At 41.5% G+C, this 19,791-nt stretch overlaps 1 protein-coding gene across 1 annotated transcript in view; it reads right to left on the minus strand.

Moving 5' to 3' along the window:
* Nucleotides 1-19,791, minus strand: part of LOC126419265 (uncharacterized) — a 43,722-nt gene that overhangs the window by 12,679 nt on the left and 11,252 nt on the right. The window contains exon 2 of the mRNA XM_050086423.1: nt 19,026-19,104. Within this exon, the coding sequence (XP_049942380.1) occupies nt 19,026-19,104 (79 nt within the window). The remainder of the gene's footprint in view (nt 1-19,025; nt 19,105-19,791) is intronic.

Genomic DNA, 19,791 nt, shown 5'->3' on the forward strand with positions numbered 1-19,791 from the left:
TTAGTGTAATCATCTCTTGGTCTCCCTTTACGATTTTTACCATCCACGCTGCCATCCAGTACTTAATTGGCGATCCCTTGATACCTCAGAACATGTCCTACCAACCGATACCTTCTTCTTGTCAAGTTGTGCCACAGACTCCTATTCTCCCCAATCCTATTCAATACCTCCTCATTAGTTATGTGATCTACCCATCTAATCTTCAGCATTCTTCTGTAGCACCACATTTCGAAAGCTTCTATTCTCTTCTTGCCCAAACTATTTATCGTCCATGATTCAACAATATCCATTCTCAATGCATGACTCAATATCGTGCAATGAAGACCGGCTGCACGTAACTACTTTTCATTGTGTATAAGAACGTGTCCGAGCAACAACAGTACTACGTTCAGGTGTTTGGTGTAGTCCCTGTACAGTACCCAGGGTGGTGTTTTACAATGCCCAGGATGGTGTTTCACAATTTGGTAGCAAACACCCACATATGATGGCAGACAGGGTGCAGAGAGTAATGCTTTAGGAATCGGGGGCTAATAGGGGGGGGGGGGGGGGAGGGGGGGGGAGGGGGGGAGGGGGGGAGGAGGTTTGGGGAAATGGAATATCGCTTAACAAAAGGATAGTTGGAGTCCTCCACCGATAAATTGGTAAAATTTGATTTTGCTTAAGTTTTGGTAACTGTTTCGGAGTTCAGGGTAAAAACGTATATTAATAAATAATAAGATGCCCATTTTAAGTTAAATGATATTTATTGGTTTGGATAGTAAGTTATTTGCTGCTATTATTCTTTTGTTAAAATGTGTTTGAAATACATTGCAACCTATATACCTACATAATTATAAAAAAAGATTGAATCTGTTGGAGTAATATATTCGCTGATTTATGAAGTCATTTTATACAGTGCAATATGATACTCCATTGGTGGGGGGGGGGGGCTATAGCCCCCATCCCCCCGCCCCCCTCTTTGCCATCGCCCCTGTTAGGAACTGAATAACATGCAAGGAATCTTTTTGGAACTTCCAAAATCTTTAAACACTAAGTAAAACTTTTATATTTTCAGAATAGTTTTTCATTAACTTGTAGTATTATTCCTAGACTACTCAATCAATTGAAGTTCCTAGGTGGACACAAGAACTAGACTTAACCTCATTTGGCTTTTTGTCATGCGAAATCGTGAAGAACGCTTTTTACACTCAGCTCCACGAGCTATAATCCTCATATACAGGTTGTTAAAAAATAGTCGATTACTTTGAGAGGTGGTAGCACTCATCGAAACAAGAAAAATAAGTCCAATAATACTGGGTGCGGAAACGCATACTTCCGAGATAAACGTGTGTTTATAGGAAGAGCTGCACGACGCTTTGTTACGGATATTACTCGAAGCACAGATGTTGCATTGGCGCTCCGTCAAATGTGTCGGCAGGCTGTTACGTCGTCTTGTTCACAGCACTCTACCTGCCATTGGGCGGTCTGCAGTCAGTTGTGTTGTTCGAGTCATGTTGTATGTTATGTTTGTTTTCGTCGTGTTTGTGTGCTTTCTTGTACAGTACGTCAACCCTAGGTACGTATCATGTTTTACCTTCTTCCAAACGCGGATTCACTTTTGTGTTTACTAATTACTGCGCTGTATGTACGTACAAATGGTGTAGTACATTTACGTTTTCTCCCTTCCGCTACTCGACAAGTGAAATGGCGGATACCATATTCTGCTATGGTTTAGCAAATAGGCATAGCTTGCGAGCCTGTGCCCTTTACGCCGAAAAATATCCACAGCGCAGAGCGCCCTCTTATAGGCTGTTAGGCAGACTTTTCCAGCGTCTGAGGGATACAGGTATCCTTGCACCTCCGTAGACTGACAGTAGAAAGCATCGCACAGCCCGCACGCCTGACATAAGGGAGCGTGTGCTACGTTCGGTGAAAGAAACCCATGGGACCTGTGTGCGACGATTAGCAGCAACAGAAGACTTGTGACTCTCTCTTGTCTGGGGTGGGTGGATACTTCATGAACAATTGTTGCACTCGTATCACCTACAGCGGGTTCAGGCCCTAAGGCGGTTCTGTGAATGGCTGCTAAAGAAGTGTGCCACAGATCCATAGTTCACATCCAAGACTTTATTTTACCGATGAGGGAGAGTTCACAAGAGATGCTATTTTGAATTTCCGTAACCAGCATGTATGGGCAGATGTAAATCCCCAAACAATTCAGGAAAGAAAGCATCAACTACGATTCTCAATTAACGTATGGGCAGGCGTACTTGGCGTAGCAGGGCCATAGATGCTACCACAAAGGTTAACTGGGGCGCATTATCTGGGCTGTCCCATTAATGCAGAGCCTACCTTGCTGGAGGTTGTGCCATCGCAGTAACGAATAGTAATGTGGCTCATGCATGTTGGCGCACCAGCACACTCTCGTCATAATGTGCGAGAACATCTGACGCAGATATTTCAGGACCGTTGGATAGGTCGGGAGGGTGGGAGGGAGGCTCACACCTAGGCGTGCTCTTTCCCCAGGTTCCCCAGACTTTAATCCCTTATATGTATGGTTATGGGGACACTTGAAGGTATTGATCTACGCCACGCCAATAAACGATGTGCGGGCACTACACGGTCGCGTCTTCAATGCGTTCCAGCGTGTACAGCAACAACTGCGTTTACTTAAAACGGTGCGTCACTCTTTACGCGGAGGGCAGAGTGCTGCATTCTCATGAATGGACGCCACGTTTAACACCCTCTGTGAACACGTGTTCATCGCAGGAAGTATGAATTTCCCGTACATGTTCATTGGTCTTATCTCAGAGTGTACGCATTTTCTGACACATGTGGTACAAATTGCTCTGAGCACTATGCGACTTAACTTCTGAGCTCATCAGTCGCCTAGAACTTAGAACTGCTTAAACCTAAGTAACCTAAGCACATCACACACTGTAGTGGGACGAAATTAAACGTCACCCATCCACCAAGTCAGCCCAGTTTGCAGGTGACTATAAGTTTAATTTAGTTTTTGTTTATGTGTTTTCTTATTATTTGTAATAAATGTGAATTATCTAAAAGTTTTGTATTTTTTTTATGTGTTTCATGTACGGAGAGATCGGCGCAACGAACGGGGACAGCATCTTCGTTGCCGCGACCAGAGAGGAAATTGCTGGCCGCTATACGTCGCGGGTCGACAGCCAAGGAGCAACAGAAGATCCTGGAACCGAGTTGTTGCGTCGTGTTTCTAAAAATTAAAAATGAATTTTTATACTCTTTTTTGTACAACAATGACGTCATAATGAGCTTAGTCTTATTGAAATGTTAGTCACTGTCTGTCAACGCTCAAGTTCACATCTGTATGTGTAGAAAGCTAATAAAAATAGTGCATGCTACTAAAGTTGAAACACGTGTCGTGAAGATTTATTTATGAAGAGTTATGTGAACGGATTAATAATATATTTGACAAGATTATTGATTCAGACAGCGTTGGCCGAAACTTTGAGTCTAAAAAAAAAAGTTTATTTAATGTGTTATTCTGATATCGATTAGATCAAGATAACGTGTGTCGATATAATTTTCTGACGAGAAACAAACAAATTTAAATTGGGAAAAAGTTACGAAAACCAATTGGCCCAAGTGATGTAATTCTTTGCATACGACTCAACGGATGTTTTACAGTTTCGTTCAAGAACCATTCTATGACAATTTAAAAAAAAATGTAAATAATTTTTTGAAGTGAGTGTAACTGACGTGGGTGACGAAGTCTGCACATGGTCATACATATATCAAACGAAAACCCTAATACGTCGTTACACCGCACCGTGGCGACCTTAGAAACAGGACTTGTGTGCAACTAAGGCACACAGGTACGAAACAAAACATCAAGAGTCCTTCGGAAGTCAACGCGAGTTTTCGTGGAGCCTTCACCAGCCAGCGGCGACTTCGTGGGTGTGGGCATCTGACGGAGCCGCAGCCAAGCAGTACGGTCACGCAGTTGTTCCACGAGAAGGCGCATCTGTTGGGCAGCAGCTGAACGCTGCAAACCCCGACAACCTTTTTTTTCCCTAAACTAGTAGGCCCAGTACGTCAGCTGCGGGGCGTTCCTCCGGCTGGTATTAGAGGTGTTGCTGAGGGCTTCGCCTGTCTACGGCGGTGCCGGGCGTGGTTGCAGCCAGCGACGTTTCCGGTGTTCGACTCAGCGTCCTGCCGGGTGCGGAAGCGGGGTCGCAGCATCTCAGCGGCTGCATCGACGGCTGTTACATCTGCAGCCCATAGCAGCACACTAATCATCGAGAACTACAAATTACAATATTAGTGTCCGGTGAGTTTGTTTCAAGTTGGAAGTGGAGTGTTGTACATAGGAAGTGTGCTTTTATAGGATTGTTGATTACAAGTCTGCGTGTGTAAATAGTTAATATCTTACAATAATGTCGGGAAGTGAAATGTCAGACGAAGAGCAATCTATGTCCGATAGGAGCATGAGATCCCTTTTTAGGGCGATAGCTAAATTAAAACAATCTAACGGGGATTTCCTAGCTGAATTAAAACAGTCTAACGAAGAATCTATGGCTAGATTAAAACAGTCTAATGAGGAATCTACTGCTAGATTGAAACAGGAACTAAAACAGGAATTAAAACAGTCAAACGAGGAATCTACTGCTAGACTTAAAGGGGAGCTAACAAAATCAACAGACAGGTTGCAGGAATATCTTAATGAAACCAGTCGAGAATTAAGTGATAAAATAGAGTCTTCTAAAGTTGAAATGCAGGAAAAATTAGTAGGACTTAGTAATAAGATTGCTGATAATTGTAAAAGGTTAGAAGAATATATCCAGGAATCGCGCGAGGAAAAAGCTCGTATGCGACACGATATTACTGACTTAACCGACAGACTAGATAGTGTCAATATCTTAGTTGTAAATGAAATACAGAAAAATAACGATATGTTACGAGATGAATTTTCTATGCAAACAGAAACTGTTCGCAGAGAATTATTGAAATCTATTAAAGAGGTCTCTACCAAACCTGTAGAGATTTCTTCAATAGATAATGTAGAATTAGAGACATTAACTCATCAAGTAGAAAAGGACCATACCGAAATCGAAAACATGAAATCTTTAATTACTGAAATATGCAGTAACCTTGAGACTGCCAAAGATAATAACATTGATGAAGGTACAGAGCGTTCACATCGTGAACACAGTGAAGAATCGATATTAGCTAATCGCGTATCCAATACAGAACTGCGGATACAGGAAATTACTAAACGGTTATCGGAATTAGATAATAACGAGAACATTTCAGGTAGCAGAGGTAATAACATAATCAGAGACAACAGTCGCATCGAATTTGCTAGCTCGGACGACAACAATATGAATAAGGCAGTCACGGCAAGCCAATCCGATGCAACTCCGTCTCTGCCAGCTAAACAAAATCCGACTATTTCTCTCGCAGAATGTCTGGATGACATAACAACAAATTCAAATGTAGCAAGTCGATTTCCTGTATTCAAACCAGGAGGCGAACTGCACCCTATAATCTTTATAAAAGCTTTTGAAACATCATTATCTCCTAAATGGAGTAATGAAAAACGCATTCAATTTGTAATAGGACATTTAGAAGCAGAAGCTGCGGAATGGGCAGTACTGCATAGAAATGAATTCAGGGATTGGGATGATTTTGTTAAGCAGTTTAAGCAAAATTATTGGTCAAGACGAAAACAACAACACTTAACTTTAGAGTTGTTAGACCCTCCTCCATATTCTAAACGGTGGAGAGGTTATAGGAATTATTTTGAATGGAATTTAAACCGTGCTAAATTAATTGAAAGTCATCTAATACGGGTCCTAAGTAGTAGGTTACCGTATTACATAAAAGAAAGAAAAATGTTATTCTACGAATTATACAAAACCTTAATAATGGGGACGAAACAGTTAACACCCGGGGTGTGTGGTTATATTTTAACGACTTGTTGTATTGGAAAGCACAGAGGGAACACCAAAGATGGAAAATCTGCATTCCGGAAACTGTTGTGGACGAGTTAATTACTTATATTCATGAAGGTTACGGGCATTTTGGAATTCATAAATGTATTAAACATCTAATGAAGTATTATTATTTCAAAAATATGTCACGTATTGTGAGAAGTATTATTAGGGCTTGTGAAACCTGTCAAAAGGTTAAAGTTAATAACAAATCCAAGCGTTATAAATTATATGCTGTAATTCCTCGAGGTTTGTGGGATCTACTGTCATTAGATTTTTTCGGCCCTCTGCCTCGGAGTTCAGGAGGATTAACATATGTGTTTGTTGTAATGGAATGTTGGTCCAAACATGTGAAACTGTATACTTTGAAACGAGCGAATACAGCAAGCATTATACGCTGCCTCACCCGAAATTACTTTGTTAACTGGGGCATTCCTAAACGACTTATGTCTGACAACGGTAGTGCCTTTATTAGTCAAAGATTTCAAGATATGATAAGACAATATGGAATCAAACATATCTTAATTTCGAAATATCACCCTCAAAGTAATTTAGTAGAAAGAGTCATGAAAGAATTAGGACGATTATGTAGAACTTATTGTGCACATAAACATACTCGGTGGGCCAAACTAATGCCTGAATTCGAAAAGATATTAAATGAATTGCCTCACCTAACGACGGGATTATCACCTATAGAAATTTTAGGCAAACGAATTATAGGTGAGCCTTTACTAGCTGCTTTACCTTGGCCACCAGTAAATGAGATACAACAAGATATTCCAGACGAAAAAGTTTGCGAACAGATTGTAAAAAATGCCGAACGGAGAATTAAAAGTTATAATCAACAGGCTGTAGAACCCTCATTTCAGGTAGGAGATCTTGTGCTAGTACGATCTCATCCTAAAAGTTCTAAGATCGATAAGGAATGTAGAAAATTCTTCTTTATCTTTGAAGGTCCATATGTTGTACATAAGATTGTACATCCCAAAGCATTACTTCTTATGGAACCTTCATCAGGTGTAATTAAAGGATTATATAGTGTTGATCAAATGAAACCCTTCATTCCTAAATAAGTTAATATTTAGTATATGTTACACACGGAAGAGCGTTCATAGTTTATTCATGTGAAGTTTTTCGTGATAGTTACGTGTTATTTTAAATAAATGACAGAAAGCTTAAACATGTGTTCTACAATAATCTACTGGTACTTCAAAAAGAGGAAGATAACCCAAAGGGGGATTTATATGGAAGAAACTTTGCTCTTAGGTCAAAAGGAATTTTGCATATTTTAAATTTACTCGGATAGTAGGAACCAAAGGGGATGGTTAATAGTTTTAGGGACCATGGGCGTCCAGAGCTATATGGCTCACGAGAACATAGCAGAGTGCCTTTAATAGAGGTTTGCAATAGTGTTAATACAGAACACACCAAACGGGGCTCTCTCGCTTGTTTCTCCTAAATAAATGGCCATTACCCAACAAGGTGTCCGAAGGTAAAGAAAGCCGTGCCGAGATTCTAAAGAGAGTTTTGCTTGATTTCTTCTTGACCTCAGGCATAAATAAGGCATTAGGGAAGAGAATGACGTAAAGTAAATAGTACTATTAGTTATTGTGAGAAACTTATTAGTAATATACATTCTTGAAAAGAATAACTCTAGTAAATAAATGAAGCTGAAACTAATCTATCACAATTTGAACGCTCTGTCCTAATGTACAACGTTAAAGAACGTACTAAATTAGTATTTATTAGCAACTATTAACTGAAGAGGAGCAATCTCCCTATATTCGGTTACGAATTACCATAAGAGCACAATTAAGAGTAAATGACAAATAGTCACAACGATATCGTATTAAAAGGATTAAATCTCTCTAATAGCAAGGACTCTAGGTTACGTAAAATGTGAGGAAAATGTATTAACAGTTAAATATTGTATATTGAACAGTTTTAATTTCGGTTAAAACCTGACAAACTGAGCTTGTGGGTGGGGTATGTAGTGGGACGAAATTAAACGTCACCCATCCACCAAGTCAGCCCAGTTTGCAGGTGACTATAAGTTTAATTTAGTTTTTGTTTATGTGTTTTCTTATTATTTGTAATAAATGTGAATTATCTAAAAGTTTTGTATTTTTTTTATGTGTTTCATGTACGGAGAGATCGGCGCAACGAACGGGGACAGCATCTTCGTTGCCGCGACCAGAGAGGAAATTGCTGGCCGCTATACGTCGCGGGTCGACAGCCAAGGAGCAACAGAAGATCCTGGAACCGAGTTGTTGCGTCGTGTTTCTAAAAATTAAAAATGAATTTTTATACTCTTTTTTGTACAACAATGACGTCATAATGAGCTTAGTCTTATTGAAATGTTAGTCACTGTCTGTCAACGCTCAAGTTCACATCTGTATGTGTAGAAAGCTAATAAAAATAGTGCATGCTACTAAAGTTGAAACACGTGTCGTGAAGATTTATTTATGAAGAGTTATGTGAACGGATTAATAATATATTTGACAAGATTATTGATTCAGACAGCGTTGGCCGAAACTTTGAGTCTAAAAAAAAAAGTTTATTTAATGTGTTATTCTGATATCGATTAGATCAAGATAACGTGTGTCGATATAATTTTCTGACGAGAAACAAACGAAATTTAAATTGGGAAAAAGTTACGAAAACCAATTGGCCCAAGTGATGTAATTCTTTGCATACGACTCAACGGATGTTTTACAGTTTCGTTCAAGAACCATTCTATGACAATTTAAAAAAAAATGTAAATAATTTTTTGAAGTGAGTGTAACTGACGTGGGTGACGAAGTCTGCACATGGTCATACATATATCAAACGAAAACCCTAATACGTCGTTACACCGCAACACATCCATCCCCGAGGCAGGATTCGAACCTGCGACCGTAGCGGTCACGCGGTTCCAGACTGAAGCGCCTAGAACCGCACGGCCACACCGGCCGGCCCCGACACATGTTTATTGGACTTAGTTTTCTTATTTTGATGAGTCCTACCACCTCTTAAAGTATTCGACACATTTTCTGAACACCCTGTATATGTGTCTTCCTCCATATTTTCTAATGTCATCCGCCCTGACTGCCTTACATCACCGGGTCGGTTTTCTTGTCACTTGCAATACAGAAAAGAATTCCTGTGGTGCATATACCATCTACTTGGCTAATTGTCCCAAAGACTTCAAATTCGTCCTCATTGCAGTTTTAATTCCGACTTTTATTCCAGTCTATTCCCTGATCCATTTGATTATTTGCCACTCCTATTAGTTGGAAACATACACCTCTCCGTGCTCTCTGAGCAACCATTTGTACTTGAAAGGTTTTCTCATTAAAACATAATGCCACACTGCCGTCAGTCGAAAACTCTCTTGCACACTGAGTGTACACTTTCCAAAAAATGGTTCACATGGCTCTGAGCACTATGGGACTTAACACCTGAGGTCATGTCCCCTAGAACTTAAAACTACTTAAACTAGCCTAAGGACGTCACACACATCCATGACCGTGGCAGGATTCGAACTTGCGACCGTAGCAGTCCCCCGGTTCCGGACTGAAGCGCCGAGAACCGCTCATCCACCGCGGCCGGCGTACACATTCCATTCCAGAAGTATTACCAATTTACTTCTGAAAACTATTCAGTTTACCAAAAGCACTTCGGGTCATTTTTACTCCTTTCTTTATTTTGCTGCCCATGCAGCCGTTACTTTCAGTTGCTCCAAATACAAAAATTCATTTCCAGGTCTATGACCTAGTTCTTAATTTGGGCTATTTTCTTTTTGTTGTGTTGATTATACATTCTGTTCTGCTGTCAATGGTTTTTATGGCCACTTTAAAACTCATATTAAATGGTTCAAATGGCTCTAAGGATATCACACACATCCAAGCCCAAGGCAGGATTCGAACCTACGACCGTAGCGGTTGCGCGGTCCCAGACTGAAGCGTCTAGAACTACTCGTCCACATCGGCCGGCACTCATATTAAGTTACATTCTCTGATTAGTTTTCTTTGAAATAAAAAAGAAACAATATCAGCAGAATAACGTACTGGATTCACAGGAATTGATTACTTTATTGGATAAAGAATGTGATAGCTTTCTGTGGGGATGTTGACAACAGTTTTGGTATTCTGCAACGTCCTTGCACAATTGTGCTTATTTTGAAGTGTTTGTGGGTTAAGTTGACGATACCTCCTAAAGCTCCCGCAGACAGTTACCGTGCGGTGGTAGCAATTGAAGTTGTGGAGATACGAGCGTCTGAAGTAGCCGTTATCATAGGATCCTTCTATCTCTTTCGCAGCAATGTAGTTTTCAAGTGAAAAACATTCGAAATTGTTCTATAATGTTCACGTAATTTTACGAATATTGTAGAATATTTTTCAATGTTATAGAATGCAGGAGTAGGTTTAATAATGAATAAAAAAATAGGAGTGCGGGTAAGCTACTACAAACAGCATAGTGAACGTATTATTGTGACCAAGATAGACACGAAGCCCACGCTTACTACAGCAGTACAAGTTTATATGCCAACTAGCTCTGCAGATGATGAACACATTGATGAAATGTATGATCAGATAAAAGAAATTATTCAGGTAGTGAAGGGAGACGAAAATTTAATAGTCATGGGTGACTGGAATTCGAGAGTAGGAAAAGGGAGAGAAGGAAACGCAGTAGATGAATATGGATTGGGGGTAAGAAATGAAGGAGGAAGCCGTCTGGTAGAATTTTGCACAGAGCATAAATTAATCATAGCTAACACTTGGTTCAAGAATCATAAAAGAAGGTTGTATACATGGAAGAACCCTGGAGATACTAAAAGGTATCAGATTATACACTCCTGGAAATGGAAAAAAAGAACACATTGACACCGGTGTGCCATACTTGCTCCAGACACTGCGAGAGGGCTGTACAAGCAATGATCACACGCACGGCACAGCGGACACACCAGGAACCGCGGTGTTGGCCGTCGAATGGCGCTAGCTGCGCAGCATTTGTGCACCGCCGCCGTCAGTGTCAGCCAGTTTGCCGTGGCATACGGAGCTCCATCGCAGTCTTTAACACTGGTAGCATGCCGCGACAGCGTGGACGTGAACCGTATGTGCAGTTGACGGACTTTGAGCGAGGGCGTATAGTGGGCATGCGGGAGGCCGGGTGGACGTACCGCCGAATTGCTCAACACGTGGGGCTTGAGGTCTCCACAGTACATCGATGTTGTCGCCAGTGGTCGGCGGAAGGTGCACGTGCCCGTCGACCTGGGACCGGACCGCAGCGACGCACGGATGCACGCCAAGACCGTAGGATCCTACGCAGTGCCGTAGGGGACCGCACCGCCACTTCCCAGCAAATTAGGGACACTGTTGCTCCTGGGGTATCGGCGAGGACCATTCGCAACCGTCTCCATGAAGCTGGGCTACGGTCCCGCACACCGTTAGGCCGTCTTCCGCTCACGCCCCAACATCGTGCAGCCCGCCTCCAGTGGTGTCGCGACAGGCGTGAATGGAGGGACGAATGGAGACGTGTCGTCTTCAGCGATGAGAGTCGCTTCTGCCTTGGTGCCAATGATGGTCGTATGCGTGTTTGGCGCCGTGCAGGTGAGCGCCACAATCAGGACTGCATACGACCGAGGCACACAGGGCCAACACCCGGCATCATGGTGTGGGGAGCGATCTCCTACACTGGCCGTACACCACTGGTGATCGTCGAGGGGACACTGAATAGTGCACGGTACATCCAAACCGTCATCGAACCCATCGTTCTACCATTCCTAGACCGGCAAGGGAACTTGCTGTTCCAACAGGACAATGCACGTCCGCATGTATCCCGTGCCACCCAACGTGCTCTAGAAGGTGTAAGTCAACTACCCTGGCCAGCAAGATCTCCGGATCTGTCCCCCATTGAGCATGTTTGGGACTGGATGAAGCGTCGTCTCACGCGGTCTGCACGTCCAGCACGAACGCTGGTCCAACTGAGGCGCCAGGTGGAAATGGCATGGCAAGCCGTTCCACAGGACTACATCCAGCATCTCTACGATCGTCTCCATGGGAGAATAGCAGCCTGCATTGCTGCGAAAGGTGGATATACACTGTACTAGTGCCGACATTGTGCATGCTCTGTTGCCTGTGTCTATGTGCCTGTGGTTCTGTCAGTGTGATCATGTGATGTATCTGACCCCAGGAATGTGTCAATAAAGTTTCCCCTTCCTGGGACAATGAATTCACGGTGTTCTTATTTCAATTTCCAGGAGTGTATAATGGTAAGACAGAGATTTAGGAACCAGGTTTTAAATTGTAAGACATTTCCAGGGGCAGATGTGGACTCGGACCACAATCTATTGGTTATGAACTGTAGATTAAAACTGAAGAAACTGCAAAAAGGTGCTAATTTTAGGAGATGGGACCTTGATAAACTGACTAAACGAGAGGTTGTAGAGAGTTTCAGGGAGAGCATAAGGGAGCAATTGACAGGAATGGGGGAAAGAAATACAGTAGAAGAAGAATGGGTAGCTCTGAGGGATGAAGCAGTGAAAGCAGAAAAGGTCAAGTAGGTAAAAAGACGAGGGCTGGTATAAATCCTTGTGTAACAGAAAAAAATATTGAATTTAATTGATGAAAGGAGAAGATATAAAAATGCAGTCAATGAAGCAGGCAAAAAGAAATACAAACGTCTCAAAAATAAGATCGACAGGGAAGTGCCAAACTGCTAAGCAGGGATAGCTAGAGACCTTTGGAGGAAAGAGAACCACTTGTATGAATATCAAGAGCTCAGATGGAAACCCAGTTCTAAGCAAAGAAGAATAAATAAACTCTTCATTATTATATCATTGATTTATGTTTGTTGTTTTGATAAGGTGGAAGGAGTATATAGAAGGTCTATATAAGGGCGATGTACTTGAGGACAATATTATGGAAATGGAAGAGGATGTAGATGAAGATGAAATGGGAGATACGATACTGCGTGAAGAGTTTGACAGAGCGCTGAAAGACCTGAGTCAAAACAAGGCCCCAGGAGTAGACAACATTCCATTAGAACTACTGACGGCCTTGGGAGAGCCAGTCATGACAAAACTCTACCATCTGGTGAGCAAGATGTATGAGACAGGCGAAATACCCTCAGACTTCAAGAAGAATAAAATAATTCCAATCCCAAAGAAAGCAGGTGTTGACAGATGTGAAAATTACCGAACTATCAGTTCACAGCTGCAAAATACTAACACGAATTCTTTACAGACGAATGGAAAAACTGGTAGAAGCCGACCTCGGGGAAGATCAGTTTGGATTACGTAGAAATGTTGGAACACGTGAGGCAATACTGACCTTACGCCTTATCTTAGAAGAAATATTAAGGAATGGCAAACCTACGTTTCTAGCATTTGTAGACTTAGAGAAAGCTTTTCACAATGTTGACTGTTACACTCCCTTTCAAATTCTAAAGGTGGCAGGGGTAAAATACAAAGAGCGAAAGGCTATTTCCAATTTGTACAGAAACCAGATGGCAGTTATAAGAGTCGAAGGATATGAAAGGGAAGCAGTGGTTGGGAAGGGATTGAGACAAGGTTGTAGCCTCTCACCTATATTATTCAATCTGTATACTGAGCAAGCGGTAAAGGAAACAAAAGAAAAATTCGGAGTAGGTATAAAAAACCAAAGAGAAGAAATAAAAACTTTTAGGTTCGCCGATGACATTGTAATTCTGTCAGAGACAGCAAAGGACTTGGAAGAGCAGTTGAACGGAATGGACAGTGTCTTGAAAGGAGGATAAGAGATGATCATCAACAAAAGCAAAACGAGGATAATGGAATGTAGTCGAATTAAGTGGGGTGATGCTGAGGGAATTAGATCAGGAAATGAGACGCTTAAAGTAGTAAATGAGTTTTGCTATTTAGGGAGCGAAGTAACTGATTATGGTCGAAGTAGAGAGGATATAAAATGTAGACTGGCAATGGCAAGGAAAGCGTTTCTGAAGAAGAGAAATTAGTTAACATAGAGTATAGATTTAAGTGTCAGGAAGTCGTTTCTGAAAGTATTTGTATGGAGCGTAGCCATGTATGGAAGTGAAACATGGACGATAAATAGTTTGGACAGGAAGAGAATAGAAGCTTTCGAAATGTGGTGCTACAGAAGAATGCTGAAGATTCGATGGGTAGATAACGTAACTAATGAGGAGGTATTGAATAGAATAGGGCAGAAGAGGAGTTTGTGGCACAACTTGACTAGAAGAAGGGACCAGTTGGTAAGGCATGTTCTCAGGAATCAAGAGATCACAAATTTAGCGTTGGAGGGCAGCGTGGAGGGTAAAAAATCGTAGAGGGAGACCAAGAGATGAATACACTAAGCAGATTCAGAAGGATGTAGGTTGTAGTAGGTTCTGGGAGATGAAGAAGCTTGCACAGGACAGAGTAGCATGGAGAACTGCATCAAACCAGTCTCAGGACTGAAGACCACAACAACAACAACAACAACAACAACAACAATAGAATATTGTCATACTTTCTACATGAAACAGCACATATCGTGTTGATCCACACTGCGGTAATGTTGTCTTAACCGAAGAGGTGTGCGATATGGTAAAGATAGAGGAACAACTCATCGAAAAAGTGTATACGTTTACAGAGAGAAACTACGTTAACAAAGAACAGTAGCGCACAATTTCAGCAGTTCCAGTCGGATATCTGGGTTGGGACTACCAAGGGGGAGGAGACCACAAGGTCGGTGAGTGGGCTGCCAGAAGTTCGAACGTATTAGGAAAGCTAGAAAATATGAAAAGGGAAATGCTAAGCCTCAATGTAGATATAGCGGGCTCAGCGATATGAAAAGGAAAGAAGCTAATGATGGTGGTCAGAAGAATATAGAGTAATATCAAAAGCAACAGAAAATGACACCGAAGCTTGGACAGAGTCAGTTACAGACAGGGATGCAGTCTCTCGCCAATACTGTTCATTCTCTACATAAAAGAAGCAATTATGGAAATAAAGATAATAATCTAATAGTCTAGGGGAATTAGAATGCGGTTGCAAGGGAAGGAGTAGAAGAAAGGGTTACCGGAGAATATGGGCTTGGTATAAAGAATGACAGGGACAAAGAGTAATTGAGTTCTGCAACAAATTTCAGCTACTAATAGCGAATGATCTGTTCAAGAATCAAATGTGCAGGAAGTATACTTGGAAAAGGCAGGAAGATGTGGGAAGATTCCAGTTACATTACATCATGATCAGGTAGAGAAAACGCCCAGTGACTCACCTCACAATTAGGTAATGATGAAGAGTAAGTTGAAATTTAATAAAATCGTCAGAAAGAACCAGTGTGGAGGGAAGTGAGATGCTGAAGTAATGAATGATATATTTGAAGTTCGCTAGAGATGTGGATACTGCTGTAAGGAATACCACAGTATATATTTCAGTTGAAGAGAAGCGAACAACGTCACAGACGTTGGATGGACAAACATTACTACAAGGAAGGTAACTGCAGAGAAATCTAGTAGTAGTATTTATTAATCAGCGAAATAACGAAGTACAAAAACGTTCAGAGACAGGAATGCAGAAGTATAAATCACTTAGAAATGAAATAAATAGGAAGTGCAGGTAAGCCAAGATGAAATGGCTTTAGGATAAGCGAGAAGAAATCGAAAAAGAAATGTTCGTCGGAAGGACAGATTCAGCATATACAAAAGTCAAAACAGTATTCTGGAAAATGAAAATCAAGGGTGGCAACATCAAAAGTACAATAAGAACGCCACTGTTAAACGCAAAAGAGGGATCTGATAATTGTAAAGAGTAGAAGAAAGACCTGTTTAAGGGTTGGAACTTGTCTCATGACGTGACAAAAGAAGAAGTGAGGGTTAACATAGAAAAGACAGGAGACCCAGATTAGTATCAGAATTTACAAACGCTATGGAAGATTAACTTCAAATACGACGGTTATGCTGATAACGTTCTATCGGAATCTCTAAAATCACTGGGGCTAGTGGCAACCAAGGGAAGAGTTGAGCTGGTTGTAGAATTTATTCCATTAGACTTTCAGGACATATTAGTCACAAAATTGCGAAGATAGCAAGAGCAGATAAGAACGAGAACTATGGCACAATCTGCTTAACGGCTCATGCATCCAAGTTTCTGACAAGAATATGATACAGAAGAATGGATAAAAAAAATTGAGTTTGTGTTAGACGATCAGTTTGGCTTTATCAAAGGTAAAGGCACCAGAAAGGCAGTCCTGACGTTGAGCTTCATAACGGAGGCAAAACTGCAGCGAAATAAAATCGCTTTTACAGCATTTGCCGATCAGGAAAAACGTTCGACGTTATTAAATGGTGCAAGATATTCGAAAGTCTGACAGAAGTAGGAGTAATATGTGTAAAAGGGCAAAGAGGAGTTAATAAGTTTTGAAGACCAAGAACGAAGCGTTTCGATTAAAAAGGTGCTAACACAGCAGTGCAGTCTTTTGTCCCTATTGCTCAATCTACTCGTACATACAGAAGGAGCAATGATGTTATCCTCAGTGAAGGTGAAAAACAATTATAGATTTTGTTGAATGGAATGAAGTCTGAGTGCAGAATATGGGCTGAGAGTAAATCGGAGGAAGACGAAAGTAGTGAGAAGTATGTGAAATGAGAATAGCGAAAAGCTTATCAGTACTGATCACGAAAGAATTCTGATACCTCGGAAACAACCCATGACGAACGAAGCAAGGATGACAGTGACAAAGCAGGTTAGCACAGGCCATTTCCGGTCGAGGCAAGCCTGCTGATAGCAAATACAGGCCTTAAATTGGGGAACATATTTCTGAGAACGTAGGTTTGAAGCACAGCATTACATGGTAGAGAATCATGAACAGCAGGAAAAATGGCTCTGAGTACTATGGGACTCAACTTCTGAGGTCACCAGTCCCCTAGAACTTAGAACTGCTTAAACCTAACTATCCTAAGGACATCATACACATCCATGCCCGAGGTAGGATTCGAACCTGCTATCGTAGCGGGCGCACGGTTCCATACTGTAGCGCCTAGAACCGCTCGGCCACCGGGCGGCCGGCGAACAGTAGGAAAACCGGAACAGAATAGAATCGTAGCGTTTAGGATATGGTGCTACAGAAAAAAAGGTGAAAATAAGTGGGTTGAGAAGATAAAGAATGAGGAGGTTGTCTGTAGAATCGGCGAAGAGAGGAACTTATTAAAAACACTGAAAAGAAGGGACGGGATATACGACACGTGTTAAGACATCTGAGAATACCTCTCATTGTACTTGAGGGAGCTGTAAAGGTTAAAAACTGCACAGGAAGAGAGATTGGAGTAAACATCTAAAAAATGCTGATCTGAACTGAAGAGGTTAGCACAGGAGGTGGTCTGCACCAAAATAGCCAAAAGACCAAAAAAAGGATAAAACCCCCACTATCTCACCCCGGAATCCTTCTCTGATCACTATGAACTGCAGCTGCAATCTTTCCGTACCTCCACTCCTTTTGCAGGTATACCTCCACCTCTCGTAATTAAAAAAAGTGTATTCACTATTACTAGCCGAAATTTATCGCACAACTCAGTTCGAGTCTCGGTCGGGCACACAGTTTTAATCTGCCAGGAAGTTTCATATCAGCGCACACTCCGCTGCAGAGTGTAAATCTCATTCTGGAAACATCCCCCAGGCTGTGGCTAAGCCATGTCTCTGCAATATCCTTTCTTTCAGGAGTGCTAGTTCTGCAAGGTTCGCAGGAGAGCTTCTGTAAAGTTTGGAAGGTAGGAGACGAGATACTGGCAGAAGTGAAGCTGTGGGGACTGGGCGTGAGTCGTGCTTCGGTAGCTCAGGTGGTAGAGCACTTGCCCGCGAAAGGCAAAGGTCCCGACTTCGAGTCTCGGTCGGGCACACAGTTTTAATCTGCCAGGAAGTTTCATATCAGCGCACCCTCCGCTGCAGAGTGAAAATATCATTCTGGAATTCAATTACCCTTTCTCCTCCCCCATTCCTTCTACCAAGCCCACACTCTCCCGTAATCCGTCTTCCATTCCTTCCCCTACTAATTCCCCGTGATTATTAGACTATCATCTCCTCGTATGTACTGAATTATCTGTTCGATATCCTCATACTTTGTCTATCTATTCAGCTTCTGCTTTGGACGTCGGCATGTATACTTTAAGTATGTTGTTGGCATTGGTCTTCTGTCGATTCGGGTGAGAACAACAATATCACTAAATTGCTCACAGGTACTCACCCTGTTCCTTGATTTCCTAGTCATAATCAAATCTATGCTCTGTTGTATCATTTTGTGTTGCTGTTGATATTGCCCTACATTTTTGTCCGACCAGAAGCCTTTTATCTTCTTTCCATTTCATTTCACTAACTACCACAATAAAAAGACTAAGATTTTGTATTTTCCTTTTCACATTTTCTAGTTTTTCCACCATGCTCAAACTGCTGATATTCCACTCCACGACTCTGTGTGTTACCCTTTCGTTGTTATTCGATCTTTTTGTCATGGTCACCTCCACTTGGGTAACTCCTTCCCGGAGATCCGAATGGGAGACTTATGAAACCCTTTGTCAATGGAGAGATTAGCACGAAATTTTTTCTGTTAAAGCCACATGCCCTATGGATCAACACTGTGCGTCTTCAATGCCCTGATTCCACTGCCTTCTTCATTATCAAATCGTTGATCATTACTGATTCTTCCGCCTTTAAGGGCAGTTTCCCAACCCAACGGTAAGACGTTGCCCTGAAACTCTGTCCGCTCCTTCTTGTTACACAAGGTTTTTGGCAGAACGATGGTGACTGCTTATATCAGGTGTGGCTGTGTTCGAACCCAGGGGACAGAACATTGTGATTGTAAATCACGACTGGACAGCAAGGGTCACAATTTATGCTCATAAAATGATGTTATAAATTGGAATACGTAAAAATTATTTTCCACGTAAGTAGTAAAAGACTATTCCTTAATGTTCTCGAAAAAATCCTGATTTTTTTTCCCATTTGTTAGACGGTGGTTTAGGCATAACGTCCTTACTTAGGTCGGAAACATTGTTTTTAGGTATATGCAAATGAATTCTTTTGTGTTGATGACGCAGGTGAATTCTTGATTATGATGTACTTACTAAGCGGCACAGGGTGCGTTTCGTTGCACTGTTGTATCACCATGATGTCCGTCCTCATCTCTTCCGATGTGATGCTTGGCTGGAAAAGGAGATATACTAGTTAAGGTACATTTAACACTCATCTAAAATTTAAATATAGGAGGATACCCTATTCGTGGTAGCAAATCTAAGTGCGACGTTATCCTGACGAGAGGAAACTCGTTTCGCATGCATGAAGACCATGTCTCACTCTTCTGGAAGATACTGTTAGCAACTATTAAAAGCGTAATCGTATCTTGTCACAGATGAATTTTACTCTCACGAACCTGTATTTAAGGAAAAATGATCTCATAATATGAGTAAGAACCACCGTTTCTACATTCATTAAGTTTTCCATTTTACTAATTACTCTAACGACTGACAAAGAATATGCATATAAATTATCGCAAGATCTGATCAAGATACCTGTTACAGATACTTATTACCTGTTATCGTGCAGCTGCAACAGTATTGATTTAAGGTCACTAAATGTGTCGTCGCTGGTCATCGTGACCGAATTCGAGGCTGGGCTCATCACTGAAGACTACTCGATTGAATCAGTCAATGAGATGTCTTTCCTTAAAACCGTGTCCTTTTTATTGTTCGTCTGTGTAGGTCTCCACTAGCTCGTTGAATGAAAGTACTGACATACTAATGTAATTCAAAAATTCCACTGTAATTTCTTAATTCATTATGTAGCGTGTGAAATAACCTGCTTACTTTACGATAAGCAATGAAGGGATGTACC

Source organism: Schistocerca serialis, chromosome 9, assembly GCF_023864345.2.
Source record: "Schistocerca serialis cubense isolate TAMUIC-IGC-003099 chromosome 9, iqSchSeri2.2, whole genome shotgun sequence".
NCBI classification, from domain to species: domain Eukaryota; kingdom Metazoa; phylum Arthropoda; class Insecta; order Orthoptera; family Acrididae; genus Schistocerca; species Schistocerca serialis.